A 20,284-nucleotide genomic window follows, 5' to 3' on the forward strand; every position below is an offset into this window, starting at 1 on the left:
TTACCCCCCGATCACCCCCCCAATTACCCCTGCCCCCCAGTCACAGTGACACCAATGTCATTTTTTTTTTTTTTTTTTTTTTTTTTGCATTGGTGTCATTTGTGACTGTAATAACTGTTAGGGCAGTTAGGGTTAGCCCCCTTTAGTTCTAATGTACCCCCCTAACCCCCCCAATAAAGGTTTAACCCCGTGATCACCCCCCGTCGCCAGTGTCACTAAGGCTGGGTTCACATTGCAGCGGTTTATGAGAACGAATGTGATTCGCACCGCACTGCAGTGCAAATCACATCCGATCTCTGTGCGATTCGAGTTCAGCCATTCGCCGCACCCGCCGCACCCGCCACACCCGCCGCACCCGCCGCAAATTCGCACGGGACCCTTTTTTTGGCCCGCAGCAGAATCGGATCGCATGGGTGTTCACACCATGCGATCCGAGTTTGCAGATCGCACTGCGATATGCGAACTGATCTGGGGGTGTCAGTAACATTTCACTGACACTCCCAGCAGTTCGCATAGGGCAGTGTGAACTGCCGCCGGGAGGCATGCGATGCGGGAACCCGCCGCGGATTCGCGGCGTTTCCGCATCGCTCCAGTGTGAACCCAGCCTAATAAGCGATCATTTTTCTGATCGCCGTATTAGTGTCACAGGTGACGCTAGTTAGGCAGGTAGGTATTTAGGTTCGCCGCAGCTTTTTATAGCGCTAGGGACCCCCATATACTACCGCATAAAGCCCCCTGATTGCCCCCTAGTTAACCCTTTCACCAGTGATCACCATATAACTGTTACAGGTGACGCTGGTTGGTTAGTTATTTTTTTATAGTTTCAGGGCACCCGCCATTTATTACCTAATAAAGGTTTAACCCCCTGATCACCCGGCAGGTGTCATTTGTGACTAATAACTGTTAGGGCAGTTAGGGTTAGCCCCCTTTAGTTCTAAGGTACCCCCCTAACCCCCCCAATAAAGGTTTAACCCCGTGATCACCCCCCGTCGCCAGTGTCACTAAGGCTGGGTTCACATTGCAGCGGTTTATGAGAACGGATGTGATTCGCACCGCACTGCAGTGCAAATCACATCCGATCTCTGTGCGATTCGAGTTCAGCTATACAGATAGTATGGCTGAATTCGTGTCGCACCCGCCGCACCCGCCGCAAACTCGCACGGGACCCTTTTTTTGGTCCGCAGCAGAATCGGATCGCATGGGTGTTCACACCATGCGATCCAAGTTTGCAGATCGCACTGCGATATGCGAACTGATCTGGGGGTGTCATTAACATTTCACTGACACTCCCAGCAGTTCGCATAGGGCAGTGTGAACTGCCGCCGGGAGGCATGCGATGCGGGAACCCGCCGCGCATTCGTGGCGTTCCCGCATCGCTCCAGTGTGAACCCAGCCTAATAAGCGATCGTTTTTCTGATCGCTGTATTAGTGTCACAGGTGACGCTAGTTAGGCAGGTAGGTATTTAGGTTCGCCGCAGCTTTTTATAGCGCCAGGGACCCCCATATACTACCGCATAAAGCCCCCTGATTGCCCCCTAGTTAACCCTTTCACCAGTGATCACCATATAACTGTTACAGGTGACGCTGGTTGGTTAGTTATTTTTTTATAGTTTCAGGGCACCCGCCATTTATTACCTAGTCTCACTAGTGTACCCCTAAATTTAGGGGTGTCTACTTTCTAAAATGGGGTCATTTGGGGGGGGGGGTTTGTGCCATCTTGGCATTTTATGGCCTTCAAAACTGTAACGCCCTTAGAAAGCCTGAAGGCGGTGCTTGGTTTTTGGGGCCCCGTACGCGGCTAGGCTCCCAAAAAGTCCCACATATGTGGTATCCCCGTACTCAGGAGAAGCAGCAGAATTTATTTTGGGGTGTCATTTCACATATGCCCATGGCATGCGTGAGCAATATATCATTTAGTGACAACTTTGTGAAAAAAAAAAAAAGTTTGTAATTTTCCCGCAACTTGTGGCAAAATATAAAATATTCCATGGACTCAACATGCCTCTCAGCAAATAGCTTGGGGTGTCTACTTTCTAAAATGGGGTCATTTGTGGGGGTTTTGTGCCATCTTGGCATTTTATGGCCTTCAAAACTGTAATAGGTAGTGAGAAGTGAACTCAAAAAATTACGCCCTTAGAAAGCCTGAAGGCGGTGCTTGGTTTTCGGGGCCCCGTACGCGGCTAGGCTCCCAAAAAGTCCCACATATGTGGTATCCCCGTACTCAGGAGAAGCAGCAGAATTTATTTTGGGGTGTCATTTCACATATGCCCATGGCATGCATGAGCAATATATCATTTAGTGACAACTTTGTGAAAAAAAAAAAAAAAAAAAAAAAGTTTGTAATTTTCCCGCAACTTGTGGCAAAATATAAAATATTCCATGGACTCAACATGCCTCTCAGCAAATAGCTTGGGGTGTCTACTTTCTAAAATGGGGTCATTTGTGGGGGTTTTGTGCCATCTTGGCATTTTATGGCCTTCAAAACTGTAATAGGTAGTGAGGCGTGAAATCAAAAATTTACGCCCTTAGAAAGCCTGAAGGCGGTGCTTGGTTTTCGGGGCCCTGTACGCGGCTAGGCTCCCAAAAAGTCCCACATATGTGGTATCCCCGTACTCAGGAGAAGCAGCAGAATTTATTTTGGGGTGTCATTTCACATACGCCCATAGCATGTGTGAGCAATATATCATTTAGTGACAACTTTGTGTAAAAAAAAAAAAATATTTTTTTTTTGTCATTATTCAATCGCTTGAGGCAAAAAAATAAAATATTCAATGGGCTCAACATGCCTCTTATCAATTTCCTTAGGGGGTCTACTTTCCAAAATGGGGTCATTTGGGGGGGTTTTGTACTGCCCTGTCATTTTAGCACCTCAAGAAATGAGATAGACAGTCGTAAACTAAAAGCTGCGTAAATTCCAGAAAACGTACCTTAGTTTGTAGATGTGACAACTTTTGCGCAAACCAATAAATATACAATTATTGACTTTTTTTTTACCAAAGACATGTGGCTGAATACATTTTGGCCTAAATGTATGACTAAAATTGAGTTTATTGGATTTTTCTAATAACAAAAAGTAGAAAATATCATTTTTTTTCAAAATTTGCGGTCTTTTTACGTTTATATCGCAAAAAATAAAAATCGCAGAGGCAATCAAATACCATCAAAAGAAAGCTCTATTTGTGGGAAGAAAAGGACGCAAATTTTGTTTGGGTACAACATTGCATGACCGCGCAATTACCAGTTAAAGCAGCGCAGTGCCAAAGTGTAAAAAGACCTCTGGTCATTTACCAGCAAAATGGTCCGGTCTGAAAGTGGTTAAGAATTGTCACCAAAAAAAATAGATTTATTGAACTAAGCCAGTCATGCATATCTAGGTGGTCTGCATTAACAAATTATTTGATTTTCTCAGCATCCAGAGGTTTTTTTGAGTCCATCAGAAGTACAGTCTTCTATTGAACAACACCCTACAAACAACACACATGAGACCCTTAAAAATGCAAGCAGGGGTGAGGTGAGTGTGTACCAGGAACAAAAGGAACAAAAAGTACATATATATTATGTGTAAAATATATATATATATATATATATATATATATATATATATATATATATAATTTAAAAAATATATAAAGAAAAAATAGAGATATTAGATCTATGTGGTCTGTGTAACTGGTGCCGTGTCCGGTACGTGTCCTTTGCCTACATAGAGTATACTAAAAGGTGTCCCTTTATATAATTTTCAGAAAGTTGGGAGGTAACTTGATAGATCAATGAACAACGCTAAGCTCAAAAAGATCATTCAATAGGCCATGCTGTGTTCTGTGTGGTCCCTATTACATAATGGATTTTGTATTGTTGATTGCTTTTCTATAAAATCATAGTGTAGCTGTGTATTGCGGGATTGCTGTCAATAAATGCAAGACTACAGTCATCATAGAAGCCCCCCTTTTAACAATGACTGCAGCTACATCAAAGTTTCTATCACAGAAACCACATTAATTTAAATGTTCACCTTTTCTTTATTAGGTATGTAGTATTCTAGCATAAGAGACAGATTACATATTAACATCAACATATTGTTGTTCTGTGTAGTTGTTGTTACAATCCATACTCACACCTGCCATGCTATATAACCAGTAGGTAACATTTCTATTCAGTCTTAGCAACTCTGCAAATTCCTGTGTCATCTACTGGTATGTTACTGGTATATGGAGATGTTAAAGAAGATCTATGGTTGCAGCATACACTTTTATTTTATAACATCAGCATTGTAATAGCATAAACGGTATAGTACCTCATAGGTTTGACATTTTAAAACGTAAAGATTAGTAGATTGGTATCCTCATCCTCATTAACTGAAACAAAAGAAGGGAATGAGTTAACGTGGACTACACCGGATCGGTTACCACGTAACACCAGTGGAATTGAGGACTGTCTTGATACCCAGAAATTAATCAAGATAAAATAAAAATTACAACATTTTTTATTCAGAAAACATTAATTTATTAAAAACATATTGTTGATGACCAACCATATTACAGGTTAATAGCATCATAGTACAAACAATATTACAATGAGGAAATGCCCAATCTCCCAACAAAGGTGGCCAGGAGTATATAGCGGCTTACGCCCAGGTTGATGGTATTTCTCTACTAGTTTCGCGTCAAAGTCGCTTCTTCAGGAGATCTCTTGGCGCATCTAGGGTTCAATAGATACAATCTCAAGATTATACAAAACTTACTACAATAAGCCATATTATGGCCTTAACAAAATTGAAGCCATGGAGTAATTTTACAATCATATAAAAAATGGTAGTAACATGGCTTACCATTGGGGTCCCCAAGAGAGTCCTACAGACAGGCATGGGTGGCTCCCTGAATATGTTTTTAATGAATTAATGTTTTCTGAATAAAAAATCTTGTAATTGTTATTTTATCTTGCTTAATTTCTGGGTATCAAGACAGTCCTCAATTCCACTGGTGTCACGTGGTAACCAATCCGGAGTAGTCCACGTTAACCCATTCCCTTCTAGAATTGTAATAACAATACAAATAATAGTTTAATTTGACAATCCATTATAGGCTTACTTGAAAAATCTCCTTTCATTTTCTGCTGGCCATCTTTTTCCACTTCCTGAATTCTCTGAAAGCTTTGCAACTTCTCCTCTGTTGTTCATTTTTAATTTCTAAAGACTACATATCCCATGGTACCTTGCTGCCTGCAAACTGATTTGTGTACTGAGTCCCAAGACTCTTCCTCTCAGCACCTCTGTAGCTCAGGAGGCAGGCTTAGGGCATAACGAATATGTATCACAGAATTCAAAGAATTTAATGCAAGGCTATCTTCACAAAGTAAGTTTACATACTTTAAGATCATTCAGATTAGTAGGAGTAGTCTAGAAATAATAGAAATAGAATGTGGAAATTAATATATGGTTTTAAATTTTGACTGTAGATGTGCTTTAAATTTGAAAGCAGCACCCATGCAGCAGAAAACAATTTCCCACCTTAAGCCTGCCTTTTTTGTAATACTTGCCTTAACACTAACCCTCCTAGTAATCCCATGTAGTCCTCTTTTGGGGGAGTGATGAGAAATGGCCCTCCCCAAACAGGATATTACACTAAGCATGTAGGTAAATAGGAGAACCAGAACCTTCTGGAACTGGAAGAGTGGGGTTCATAATAAAGTTGGCAGTGCCTCCACCCAGGACAGTGAATGGAGGGATTTCCTTCCTGGGAAATTAATCAGTATTCATAGGCATGTGCATGGGCTGTGGCGGATGTGCCTGGGCACACCCTAATCACCCCCTGCGCATTAGTGTGCCTGGTGTCTCCGGCTACTTGTTTACCTTCTCACCTGCCTCCCCCCAGAGCCACTGCTGTACAGAGTGACTGTTCACAGTAGTGACAGGACAACAGGTTGTGTTGTTGGAGAGCAGGCTGAGCTCCCGTGCCTTCACTCTTTCTTGCTCCTTAAGCCAGGAGGCTGAAGTATTCAAGTTACAGTAATGGTGGAACTCATGTGTGGGAAATTGCTGTTGTAGCGGCCACAACCTTTGCTGTGCGGCCTTGACCTGTTGGGCTTACCAGTTACCTTCTCTTGTCCTGCTCTTCCACTTCTAGGGGTTCCCAGGGTTGATACCCAACAACGCAGATGAAGTCCTCTTTAAAAGGTTTTATTTTGCACTAAGAACTTTCAAATAACACAGTCTCTTAGGGAACAGAGGGCACGGGTGAAGAACTCAGGCACCCTGAACTGCAGGTCTAGCAAAGTCTCTATTTCCACCCAGAGAGTAGCCACTCACAGCTGGGTACTTCAAAGCTGAACAGATCTCTAGCCAGAGATCTTGGCAGTCAGCATGTTGAGCTCAAAACTTGAACAATCCTATGAACGTGTACAAGTTGTAACTAAGGGTGAACAGGAACCTTTTTCCTCCGTACCTGGAACGTTTCTCATCTCCTCAATGGTACTAGAAAAGCGTGAATTCGTCAATGTCCTTCCCAACTCAGTAACCAGGCACTTCCCAGGATGCCACTTGCTGGCCCTCCTCTGAAGAGTCCTCCCCCGGTTACTTCCATGAGTTGTGGTGCCTCTCCAAGCCGAGAGCACACCCGGATGCCTTGAATTCTCCCTCAGTTACTGTGCCTCTGAACAACAGGTTCCGAGACTCTGGAACAGATGGTCCCTGCCCCAGACCAGGCAGGTCTATTAGGGGTCACTAACAGGAACATGTTGCGGGACATCGAAAACCCTGTGACCGGGACCCCTCACGGGGCTATCCCGGTCCTGGAACCAGAACAGACCACATGGGTCTCATGAACACCTCTCCCAAAACACGTGACCCACACCTCTTAAGTACCCCTCCCCAGACTCCTCAGTGGGCCCCGGCACTCCCACTGATTGGTTCGGAGAAGGCCGATACCTAAACATCCAACCAGACCTGGTTCTGGCCTGTCATGTGCACCTCACCGTTCACATGACCAGGCAGAACTTCCAAACACAGCCTGGCCAGACTGGTGTTAAGGCCTAACCTACATAATTAACCCTTAGAACCCCTACTGTTTTGAGGCAAAAACTAAATTTACATGCGTATGACATTTTTTCCAAAATGTCATTCGCTACACTGTCTTTTGTGAAGTTCTTTAATTTCCTTTAAATAAAAGGGGGCTGCCATGCCCTTAAAAATGCAGTTCTGGACTGGCACAACTTCTTGAATATGCATGCACCACTTGAGTTTAATTACCCTGATCTTTACAGTGTGTGTGTGTATATATATATATATATATATATATATATATATATATATATATATATATATATATATATATATATATATATATATATATATATATATATATATATATATATATATATATGTAAAAGGTTGCGCTGTCTTATAAACAAAGAAAAACATTTTATCAAAAAATTTGCAAACACAGTGTATCAACTAGTGATAAATAAAGAGTTCAATAAATAAGTGTCCATGGGGTTGATTTACTAAAGGCAAACAGACTGTGCACTTTTCAAAGTGCAGTTGCTCCAGAGCTCAGTAAATGAGCAGAAGTTCCGCTGACTTTTATCATCTAACGTATGTGCTTGCACATGATTGGGTATTCTTTGCAAAGTGCAAAGTGAAGCTTTACCTCATTTACTAAGCCCTGGAGCAACTGCACTTACGGAGGGCAATTTCACTTTGCAAAGTGCACATTCTATTTGCCTTTAGTAAATCAACCCCCATGGTATCAAACCTATTCCATTGGTATTCCACCAACTGGATGTGCTATCCACCATTCCCAGTGATAATAAAGTATAACAATCCAAATAAACTAAATTGGCCTCTTACCAACTTCCGATGATCTCTAAATTATAAGAGATCATCTAACGCATGAGGTAAGAAAATGCTTGATGCCTGGCTACATCCTCTGTGTGCCTCTCGACCTCCAAGATGGATAGATGGATCTGACAGCTCCAGGCTCAGCATCCCAACACCTCTCACTCTGGTCTCTGGTTCCACACTGAATGTATATTCCACAGCGTCCCAGTACAGCTTGCCTCACTCAGGATGATCACTGTGCTTCACTCTGGTGTGTGTGCAGGGTAAGGGAACACAGAAAGAAAGCTCATTGCATAGTATGTAAAAACAGGGGGTTTATTTAAGCTAAAATATGCACTTACAACAGAGATAATAATATTAGACAGTAGAGAGAGGATGATCCAGCATGGAGATCACCAACAAATCTGGATGCTCATCGTGTCACAGCTCCCATCTCTTTCCAACATGTTTCGTCTTAACAGGCTACGTCTGGGAATGGGAGATTATATGTTGCTTGTCTGCTATGGGCTAATCCTCTTGTTGAAATGTTACAGTACAAGTTTTAGATATGCATCCAGTCTGTTACAGGAATTGCTCTGAAAGGCTATGGCAGATTTTTTTGCTCTTACAGTAAAGAACCCTTTGCATGCTATAGTCTATCCTCCTCAATGGAAATCAATGGATCAATGTTCTACAATATTCTTTTTTATAAATATCTTCTTTTTTTTTTTTTTTTTTTTTACAAGTCCTCTGCATACATTTATTTTTGCCATATTTGGACTGTACCATACAGTTTACAATTGTAAATATTAACTATTAAGCTAGTGAATGTATGCTATTCTTACACTGTCTAGCTTACTTTAATGTGTGGCTATGTTGAAGCTGCCAATTCAAAAAACAAACAGCAGGGCTATGTTCTCTTTGTACCCCTGACCAATGAATTCAGGTTTGAACCTAGTATTTTTTTTTTACTCTAAAGCTGGGTATACACATATACAACACAAGCGATGTTGATGCAGGGATCTCTCCTGCTGTTCTATTGTATTTTAACAGAATACACAGGTCAGGGCTTGCCGCAATTGGCTGTAAGTGCTGATTTTCCAGCATGCCTGTTTGACAAAAGCTGGTCATTAGCCTGGATTCTGTTGAGCCGTGAAGAGTACACACATATCGAAAGTTGGTCGGTTCCTGCAGAACTGGTCGACGTTTGGCACGCATGTACCTGGCTTTACTGTGCAGTTTATTTTCTGAGCAGTGGCAGCACAGTAACATTATCTGACTGCTTTGTAGACCGCTCTTTCATAATTGCAACAGTAACAAGAATGTTATACGAAAGGCATTCAAGCAAAATGGGACTTTTAATTTTACAGGTATAAAAATGGATGCTAGCATGGCTGTACTACATTCAGTGGTAAGTGGCAATTGTGTTCTATTACTGATAGGCGGCGCGCATGTGGTAGGCCAGTCCAGAGACTGTTAATCAAGATGGCAGACAACAGTGTTAGTGCGTGCATGGAACATCGTGTGGTGATGACGTTTCTTGCAAATAAAGGTTTAAAAACCCAGAGAAGACCTAGAGAAGATTTCAAGCACAGTACGGTGATGAGATTCTCAGCCGTAGTAAGACACTTGAATGGTGTAAATGTTTCAAAGATAGTCATATGTCCATCAGTGACGGTTCCGAAGGTGGTGGTTCCCAGCCAACAGCAGTCATTTCTGTGAACATTCAGCACATGGAAGGCCTGATCATAGATACTCAATGCATTTCCCTGTTGTGAAATTGTACAACAGACAAATCTTTCTGTGAGAATGGTGAACACAATCATTCACAAACATTTGTAAGTTAGCGCATGCCGGGTACCAAGACAGCTTTCCGCTTTTCACCGGCACACAAAAGTTGATGTGTTGAAGGAGCGTTTTGACAGGGAAGGCCAGGATTTTCTGGATCGCATCATTACATGTGACAAAACCTTTGCACATCATTTTACTCCAGAATCAAAACGAGCATAAAAGCAGTAAAAGCATGGTGACCCCTAAAACAGTTCTTCGAAGGTTAGCATTTCAGCACTGATGATGAAGTGAAGCAGGCTGTCCTACAATGGTTCTGTTGTACTGACAAATCTTTCTACGCCAAAGCTTTCCAGGCGTTCGTTAAATGCTGGTATAAGGCCCCTTTCACACTGGGGCGGTGCGGCCGTCGGCGGTAAAGTGCCGCTATTTTTAGCGGCGCTTTACCGTCGTTTTAGCGGCGGTCTGCGGGCGCTAGCGGGGTGGTTTTAACCCCCGCTAGCGGCCGAAAAGGGTTAAAACCGCCCGCATAGCGCCGCTGCAGCGGCGCTATGCCGGCGGTATTGCCGCGCTGTCCCATTGATTTCAATGGGTAGGAGCGGTTTAGGAGCGGTGAATACACTGCTCCTTCACCGCTCCAAAGATGCGGCTAGCAGGACTTTTTTCACTGTCCTGCCAGTGCACCGCTCCAGTGTGAAAGCCCTCCTGCTTTCACACTGGAGTGAAAGGGGCCGTTTTTTTTCAGGCGCTACACAGGCGCTATTTTTAGCGCTGTAACGCCTGAATACCGCCCCAGTGTGAAAGCAGCCTAAGTGTATAATGTAGCAGGGGAGTATGTTGAAAAGTAAATGCAGTTTCCACTCCTTGAAATGTGTTCTTTGATTACATAAACTTAAAAGTCCCAGTTTGACTTGGACGTCCCTCATATATTACAAGACCCTCAATGGACCACACTGGTTGTGTGATAGGATTTAATAAATGTGTGCCAACTAATGGCACTAAGAACACAGTGGAGATGATTTATAAAAGGCAAACAGGATGTTCACTTTGAAAGGGAAATTCCACTTTAGAAGGGAATTTACACTTAGAAAAGCTTTCCTGGTATGACTTTTTTTTTCTATAGTTGCATTGGTTCAGCTTGGACCAATATAACTATTATTATTCAGGATTTATATAGTGCCAACAGTTTGCGCAGTGCTTTACAATATGAGGGCAGACAGTACACTTACAATACAAACCAATACAGGAGGGATCAGAGGGCCCTGCTCGTTAGAGTTTATAATCTAGAAGGGAGGATCAATTTGAAACAAAAGGTAATAACTATGGGGGATGAGCTGATGGAGAAAATGAAAACTCTGCATATACCATACCTGTGGCATCCCTCTAGAAGCTGGAAACCACTGAAGTAGACATTGCTAATCCAGTGATCTCCACTTGCTTCTGTATCCCATGGCTGCCCTGCTGCATTCTCAACACAGGACATTGGCTGCTCGGTATTGGCACCATTTAGAGAATGCTTTCCATTTTCTTAATGAACGCAAAGCATTTTTTGATTGGACTAGGTGGGGAATGTTACATCACTGCCCCTCCGCTCCACCTTATCCAATCAGAGAATGCTTTGCATTTATTGAGAAAATTAATAGAAATCTCTGAATGGTGTGCTGAGCAGCCGACCTCCTGTGTTCAGTAAGCAGCAAGGCACGATAACCTCAAACTAGGTGAGATCACTGTATTAGTTGTGCCTGCTACAGTGATTTCCAGGTTCTAGAGGGATACCACAGGTATAGAAACATAGAAAAGTGACGGCAGAAAAAGACTAGTACATCGAGTCTGCTCATTTTTTGGGGTTTGTTTTGTTTTAGTTTTTTTCATTAAGGTATGTTATATGTATAGTTATGTTAGTGCAAGCTGGACCAATGGAACTATGTATAAAATGCCATACCTGAAATTCTTCTATAGCTTGGGAAATGAGGTAAACATTTACTTTGCAAAGAATAGAGTATTTTTGCTTGCAGATGATTGAATGATGGAAGTCAGTAGAGCTTCACTTCTTTTACAAAGCTAAGAGAATTTCCTCTGCAAAGTGAAACGCCTATTTGTTTAAGTAAACCTCAGTATGTACATGCATATCTTGTCACTTAAAGACCGTCACCAACACAATGGGGTTGATTTACTAAAGGCAAATCCACTCTGCACTACAAGTGCACTTGGAAGTGCAGTCGCTGTAAATCTGAGGGGAACATCTGAAATGAGGGGAAGCTCTGCTGATTTTATCATCCAGTCATGTACAGGCAAAAATGCTGTTTTTTATTTCCTCACATGTCCCCCTCAGATCTACAGCGCCGTTACTTCCAAGTGCACTTGTAGTGCAACGTGGATTTGCCTTTAGTAAATAAACCTCATTGTATTATATATTGTGATCAGGTTTTTTCCTGCTTGCTCTTATAATATGCAGTTATTTTCCTGTGTTTCTGTGGCCCTGTACATGAGATTGTGTGCTATTAATGCTGAATTGTGGCAAGTCACTGACGTGTGTCGCAGTACATACTGAGAAATAATTGTTGTGTTCTCAGACACTTCATAGCCCAAAGCTGAAATCTGTGAGATTACTTATTTTCCAATAGCTGCTCTTTCCAGTGATATCGACGGAGATTGGCTTGTGATGTATATGAAGAAATAGCCGCTTAGCTTTGTGTTCTTAACAGATTTTCAATGACATTGACAAAACACACAGGAAATTATCACTGAATTAGAAGTCGGATGATGGGGGGGGGGAAAAAGAATGTCACAGTTGGGATGAGCTGAGAAAAGGGAGACAAGAGGACAGGGACCATGGTTTACTAAGCTCTATCTTGTCTTCCTTGGGGTGTCTCCACATTTGGATTAGTCCATATAAGCAAAGGATGAAAGGAAGGGATGAAAGGCAAACAGCAGCTTTACTGCTTATCGCTGGTGTCCAGAGTAGAAACTATATTCCTGCAGAGACCACTGAGACTATTCATCTAGGCTTGTGTCTTTGAGGAAACTGCTGAGTCTGGTCTGTTGGGGCTGTTTAGCTTTCCTCTGTAATCTAGCTTCTCTTTTTGGGCACATCCTATTGATAAGACACTGTTTAGGCTTAGATCTGTGTCGGTCACGCACATTCTATTTGCAACAAGCTTGTCTGTGTATTTATATTCTTCTTTATGGGCTATCACAGTATTACCTGCGCAGCCATACTTGAGTTTTTTTCCTGCTTCACTTCATAGTGTGGACGTTCCTTAAGCCACCCATCCATTCATGGGATGATTTTTTTGCATATGGGGATGTTTAATAACTAAAGTTGCACTGGGCTTTCATGAACAAAAGATGTAAAAGAAAATGCCCTTCTTTGCCCCCTTTGTGGTCATAGACTTTCATGTCCCACCCACCCATTCCCCTTTTCTTTTTCTTTCATTTCATTTCATACTTGGGTATGCTCCCTTTTAGGCATACTGACCACGTGACTCCAGCACACTTCATGTCTATGTTCTCTGTTGCTCTTTGTTCCTTTCCTATACTATCCACAGATGTTAATTTCCTATACTATCCACAGATGTTAATTTCCTATACTATCCACAGATTGACTCCGAGTACAATGGTTGAAGCAATTGTAGGAGAGCTATACCTTTTCATCATATGTGAACAGCTGTGTATATTTCAAATGTTTGCCACAAGTGACAAAACAAATGAGCTGCCTTACCCAGTGCATATTAACATGTGGCATAATGTGTGTTAATGTCAAGGCCGGTGCTAATACTAGGCAAATTCGGCAGCTGCCTAGGGCGCACTGCTGCCTAGGGGCGCTCCCGGCCGCTTTTTTCCCGCCACATCTGCCTGCTCTGCAGGCTGCAGCATATAACTAATTCAGTCCGACCGGTAGTGTAATTAGAGGTGGAGCGCAGTACTTGAACCAGCGCTAGAGGAAGCAGAGCCGATGCTTCCTGTATATCGGTGCCTTCTATCACATGGGCAGGGCAAAGGGGGTGGAGCCAATGGGGGCAACAAAAGGAGGTTTTGCCTAGGTTGTCAAAAATCCTTGCACCAGCCTTGGTTAATGTGTGTGTTTTAACGCACTACACAGGTAGACAGCGGCACACAGGCGCACTGAGTATGCCGCTGCTAACGGCAATATGCCGTTAGTGGTGGCTCCCGTGCGCATGCGCAGGAGTGACGTCATTGCTGCTCTGGCGCTGTGAATGGCCGGAGCAGTGATACCCGGAAGAAAATGGATGCTCCATGCTACAAGGGACAGTGGTGACATCGCTGGCTCCTGTGTCAGGTAAGTGACACATAATGGGCTACTATGTAATGCATAGTAGGCCATTATGCCTTACCTTTGCAGGGAGACAAAGAGGAAGTAAACCCATCAGGGTTTACTTCCTCTTTAACCACTTGCTTACTGGGCACTTATACCCCCTTCCTGCCCATGCCAATTTTCAGCTTTCAGCTCTATCGCACTTTGAATGACAATTGTGCGGTCATGCAACACTGTACCCAAACTTATTTTAATATTTTTTACTTTTTTTTTCACACAAATAGAGCTTTCTTTTATTTTTTGCTAAAAAAACTTTTTTTGAAAAAAAAAACATGTCTTATAGTTTGTTATGAAATTTTTCAAACAGGTAATTTTTCTCCTTCACTGATGTGGCAAAAAATTTGAACACCTTTAATTAACCACTTAAGCCCCGGACCATTTTGATGGCCAAAGACCAGAGCACATTTTGCGATTTGGCACTGTGTCGATTTAACTGACAATTGTCGTGTGAAGTGGCTCCCAGAAAAAATTGACGTCCTTTTTTTCCCACAAATAGAGATTTCTTTTGGTGGTATTTGATCACCTCTGTGGTTTTTATTTTTTGCGCTATAAACAAAAATAGAGCGTACATTTTTAAAAAAAACACAATATTTTTTACTTTTTTGCTATAATAAATATCCCCCAAAAAATATAAAAAAACCCGATTTATTTCCTCAGTTTAACCCGATACGTATTCTTCTACATATTTTTGGTAAAAAAATCGCAATAAGCATTTATTGATTGGTTTGCACAAAAGTTATAGCGTCAAAAAATAGGGGTTAGTTTTATGGCATTTTTTTTTTTACTAGTAATGGTCGTGATCTGCGATTTTTATCGGGACTGCAACATTATGGCAGACACGTCAGACAATTCTGGCACATTTTTGGGACCGTTGTCATTTTTACAGCGATCAGTGCTATAAAATTGCACTGATTACTGTAAAAATGACAATAGCAGTGAAGGGGTTAACAACTAGGGTGCTAGGGAGGGGTTAAGTGTGTTCTGGGGAGTGATTCTAACTGTTAGGGGGCTTGGCTACAAATGACACTTCACTGATCATAGCTCCCGATCACAGGGAACTATGATCAGTGACAGCGTCACTAGGCAGAATGGGGAGATGCTTGTTTACATTAGCATCTCCCCGTTTTTCAGCTCCGTGAGAGGATCGTAGGTATCTCTGCAGACATCGAGTCCGCCGCACCTGCGATCCTACTCACGAAGCTCCCGACAGGGTCGCACATGCGCCCCAGCGGTGCACACGTGGCGGCAAATTCAAAGGGACGTACCTGTACGCCCAGTTGCCCAGACATGCCATTCTGCCAATGTAAATCTACAGTGCTTTGCGAAAGTATTCGGCCCCCTTGAACTTTTCAACCTTTTGCCACATTTCAGGCTTCAAACATAAAGATATAACATTTTTATTTTTTGTGAAGAATCACCAACACGTGGAACACAATTGTGAAGTGGAACGAAATCTATTGGATTTTTGAAACTTTTTTAACTAATTAAAAAATGAAAAGTGGGGCGTGCAAAATTATTCGGCCCCCTTGCGTTAATACTTTGTAGAGACACCTTTTGCTGCGATTACAGCTGCAAGTCGCATAGGGTATGTCTCTATCAGTTTTGCACATCGAGAGACTGAAATTCTTGCCCATTCTTCCTTGCAAAACAGCTCGAGCCCAGTGAGGTTGGATGGAGAGCGTTTATGAACAGCAGTTTTCAGCTCTTTCCACAGATTCTTGATTGGATTCAGGTCTGGACTTTGACTTGGCCATTCTAACACCTGGATACGTTTATTTGTGAACCATTCCTTTGTAGATTTTGCTGTATGTTTGGGATCATTGTCTTGTTGGAAGATAAATCTCCGTCCCAGTTTCAGGTCTTTTGCAGACTCCAACAGGTTTTCATCCAGAATGGTCCTATATTTGGCTGCATCCACCTTCCCCTCAATTTTAACCATCTTCCCTGTCCCTGCTGAAGAAAAGCAGGCCCAAACCATGTTGCTGCCACCACCATGTTTGACAGTGGGGATGGTGTGTTGAGGGTGATGAGCTGTGTTGCTTTTACGCCAAACATATCGTTTTGCATTGTGGGCAAAAAGTACGATTTTGGTTTCATCTGACCAGAGCACCTTCTTCCACATGTTTGGTGTGTCTCCCAGGTGGCTTGTGGCAAACTTTAGACAAGACTTTTTATGGATATCTTTGAGAAATGGCTTTCTTCTTGCTACTCTTCCATAAAGGCCAGATTTGTGCAGTGTACGACTGATTGTTGTCCTATGGACAGACTCTCCCACCTCAGCTGTAGTTCTCTGCAGTTCATCCAGAGTGATCATGGGTCTCTTGGCTGCATCTCTGATCAGTCTTCTCCTTGTCTGAGCTGAAAGTTTAGAGGGACGGCCAGGTCTTGGTAGATTTGCAGTGGTCTGATACTCCTTCCATTTCAAAATGATCGCTTGCACAGTGCTCCTTGGGATGTTTAAAGCTTGGGAAATCTTTTTAAATCCAAATCCGGCTTTAAACTTCTCCACAACAGTATTACGGACCTGCCTGGTGTGTTCCTTGGTCTTCATGATGCTCTTTGCGCTTTCAACAGAACCCTGAGACTATCACAGAGCAGGTGCATTTATACAGAGACTTGATTACACACAGGTGGATTCTATTTATCACCATCAGTCATTTAGGACAACATTGGATCATTCAGAGATCCTCGCTGAACTTCTGGAGTGAGTTTGCTGCACTGAAAGTAAAGGGGCCGAATAATTTTGCACGCACCACTTTTCAGTTTTTTATTTGCTAAAAAAGTTTAAAATATCCAATAGATTTCGTTCCACTTCACAATTGTGTCCCACTTGTTGGTGATTCTTCACAAAAAATAAAAATGTTATATCTTTATGTTTGAAGCCTGAAATGTGGCAAAAGGTTGAAAAGTTCAAGGGGGCCGAATACTTTCGCAAGGCACTGTACATGCAGTGGTCGGCAAGTGGTTAAAGTCTATGGGATGCAAACGTGAAAAAGCCAAAGTGCTCATTTTAAAGGCTTATGTGCAAGTTATTGCCATAAAAAGTGCTTGGGGACCAGGGTCCTGCCCTAGGAGACTTGCAAAAAAAAAAAAACGGCTGTTTTTCGAGAGCAGGGATTTTAACAATTTTTAAAAGTGAGACAGTAAAAATGAAATATTCCTTTAAAAATTGTGCCATTAAGGTCTGGTATGGATATTAAGGGGAACCCCACACCAATTTTTTATTTTTTTTAAATGGCGTGGAGGTCACCCAGGCACTATATGCTCTGAACAGTATATATACTATACGTCCTACCCTATATACTCTGCAGAAAAACTGGGCCTTAGGTGTTGGTGGTACCAGCACACTGTAAGCCCTCACAGTTACTCTTGTTGGGTGCAGGAATGGGCTCTGCTGTGAAATATTGTATCAAAAATTGTAATTACATGCCCCTGTTAAACAGGGCAGAAAAATTGGACCTTGGGTAGTGGTGGTGCCACAACACTGTAACCCCTCACAGATACTCTTGTTGGGCGCAGGAACGGGCCCTACTGTGAAATATTATATCAGAAATTGTAATTACATGCCCCTGTTAAACAGGGGCAGAAAAATTGGGCCTTGGGTGGTGGTGCCACAACACTGTAACCCCTCACAGATACAACTGTTGGGTGCAGGAAAGCGCCCTACTGTGAAATATTAGATCAAAAATTGTAATTACATGCCCCAGGGGCGGAAAAATTGGGTCTTAGGTGGTGGTAGTGGTGCCCTAAACCAAAAATATTGTTGGAAGCTAGCATCATCAAGATTGAGGAGGAATAGGATAGTCAGCATAGACAGTTTTCAAGTGATCCCAGATCCATAGCAAATTCAATCAGTTACTTCAGCATCAGGTGCTTGATAGCTGCTGAGCCAAGACTGATTCTTATTTATGAACCCATCAATGGAGTCTTTGGACGAAACACTCTCTGATCTGTAACAAACCCTCCAGCAGCACTGAATGTGCATTCAGAAAGCATGCTGGATGCAGGACAGGCCAGTAGCTCAATTGCATATTGAGCAAGTTCTGGCCTGGGGTCCATCCTCATGACCCAGTAACCCAGTGGATACTCTGTTGGAAAGGTATCCAAGTCTACTCTTGCCCTTAGATATTCCTGCACCATATAATGCAGACGCTGGTGATGGTTGCTTGAACCGATCAGACCATGGCGCTGAGGACTAAAAAATAGTTTAAAGACATTTATCAGCCGGCCACCACATTGTCCAGCACCAGGAAATGGTAACCTCCTAGGGTCTGGAAATGCGTTTATACAAACCTTTTTTCAAGGCCTCCTGAAGATGTTTCATCCTCTGCTCCCTCTGTGAAGGCAGAATGAGTTACGCAACCTTACCCTTGTAACATAGATCAAGAACAGTTGCCAGCCAGTAATGATCCCTCTCCTTGATACCACGAATCCTAGGGTCCTTTGGCATGCTTTGCAGAATCAGGGAGCCCATGCAGAGCAAGTTTGCTGAGGCATTTGATTCTGAGTCCTCTGTGTCACTAAGGATTACATTATCTGTAACTACCTCCTCCCAGCCACGTACAACTTCTTGGGTTTCTGGGGACTGAAAACCATCCCTTGAAGACTGGTGTTGAGTGTTATCCTCTACATCCATGCTGACACAATCCTCCTCCTCCTCTTCTACCTGTGTGTTTCATGGGCCCGCAGGAATGATATCTGGATAAAGGAGGCCTTGAGAGGAAAGTAAGTCCTCTTCTTCCTCCCTCTGTTCTGCCTCAAGTGCCCTGTCCATGATTCCACGAAGCATGAGCTCCAGCAGGAAGACTAGAGGGACAGTGTCACTGATTGCGGCATTGTCACTGCTCACCATCCTTGCTGCCTTGTCAAATGGGGACAGGACAATGCATACATCCTTGATCAGTGGCCACTGGCGTGGCGAAAAGAAGCCAAGCTCCCCTGATCCTGTCCTGGTGCCATACTCACACAGGTACTTATTGATGGCCCTCTGCTGTGTATGCAGCCGCTGCAGCATTGCCAACGTTGAGTTCCACCTGGTGGGTATGTCGGGTATATGGGTATGTCGGATATATACCTGGAATGGCCTTCTGTGAAAAGAAATGGCGTTTTGGAACCTGCCACTGTGGTACAGCACATTCCTCAAATTTTGGAAAGGGGGCAGAGTCTACCAGCTGAAAAGGCAGCAGTTGCAGTGCTAGCAATTTCACCAAGCTAGCATTTAAACGCTGAACATGTGAATGGCTGGGACTGAATTTCTTTGCCTGCTAAAATCAATTGGTGGTGTACTGCTAGCAGATTGACTGCAAGTACTTGGGACGCCTATTGCTACACCTTCCCTTCATTCCTCTCAGTGCAGGTTTTTGAGAGGACTGGAGGTATAGTAGGGTTGGAGATCCCAGATGAGGAGCAAGGAGAAGTCCGCCTTTTTCTTTTGATGTGGGTCTTTTAAGTGCTGTTGCCAACGGACTGCATGGCAGGTCGTCATATGTCTGGTCAAACATGTGGTGCCCAAGCGGCTTCTGTTCTGGCCACTCTTGATCTGCTTCAGACATAGGTTGCAAACAGCAACAGTGCGATTTGTTGCACATGTGTCAAAAAAGCCCACATCAAGGAACTTTTAAAAGTCAGCGGGGAGTCAGCAGCGCCTTGCACCTGCAGAGCTCTGCGGTGTGATGCAATAGGGTGGCTGCACTTAAGCTGCCCCCTAGAGGACATCCTACCTAGCTGGAGTTGTGCCTCCTCCTTCTCTCTTCTCTCAGGCACCCAATTACAGTCAGTGACCTCATCATCCCCTCCCTCCTCCTCACTGAAGCAAACTTGGCAGTATGCTACAGCTGGGGGAACATGACTCCCAGTTTCTTTCTTTGGCACCCCCTCTCTCTAGGCTCACGGTACTCTCTTCCTCATCCTGGAATCCAACATCAGAGACTTCAAATCGCTGCACATCCTCCAGCAGCATGTGTCCGACACTGTGGGCAAATTCTGGGGACTCCTCCGTGCATGATGGTGGGCCTACGGAAGGAGTGACTGTGGACAAGGAGCCGGTGGAATAGGCCGCTTTGGCAGCTGCGTTGAAAGGCAAACTACTCTGAGCCTGGGTGACAGAGGATGAGGAGGATGAGGACGGCTTTGTTATACACTCCACCAACTCTTCTGCATGTTGTGGCTCAATAACACGGCCAGCAGCAGAAAAAAAAGGACAAGTGTGCCCCACAGCCACCTGCAGAGGATGCACCATGTCCATGACCACCACTGTTTACTGTAGACACAGAGGCTGCTTGCCCTCTTTTAGTGGCCTATGAGCACCTGCATCTCCTTGGTTGGCTTCCAGACATGATTTATTTTTT

At 43.3% G+C, this 20,284-nt stretch overlaps 1 protein-coding gene across 1 annotated transcript in view; it reads left to right on the plus strand.

Annotated features, from left to right (window-relative positions):
• The window catches only part of CCDC33 (coiled-coil domain containing 33), a 214,027-nt gene that overhangs the window by 86,860 nt on the left and 106,883 nt on the right, over positions 1-20,284 (plus strand). Inside the window, exon 13 of the mRNA XM_077472696.1 lies at positions 3,410-3,511. Coding sequence (XP_077328822.1) covers positions 3,410-3,511 — 102 coding nt within the window. The remainder of the gene's footprint in view (positions 1-3,409; positions 3,512-20,284) is intronic.

The sequence above is a fragment of the Lithobates pipiens genome, unplaced genomic scaffold (assembly GCF_037356315.1).
Source record: "Lithobates pipiens isolate NorthernLeopardFrog02 unplaced genomic scaffold, aLitPip1_a1.2 Scaffold_8, whole genome shotgun sequence".
In the NCBI taxonomy this organism is placed as follows: Eukaryota; Metazoa; Chordata; class Amphibia; order Anura; family Ranidae; genus Lithobates; species Lithobates pipiens.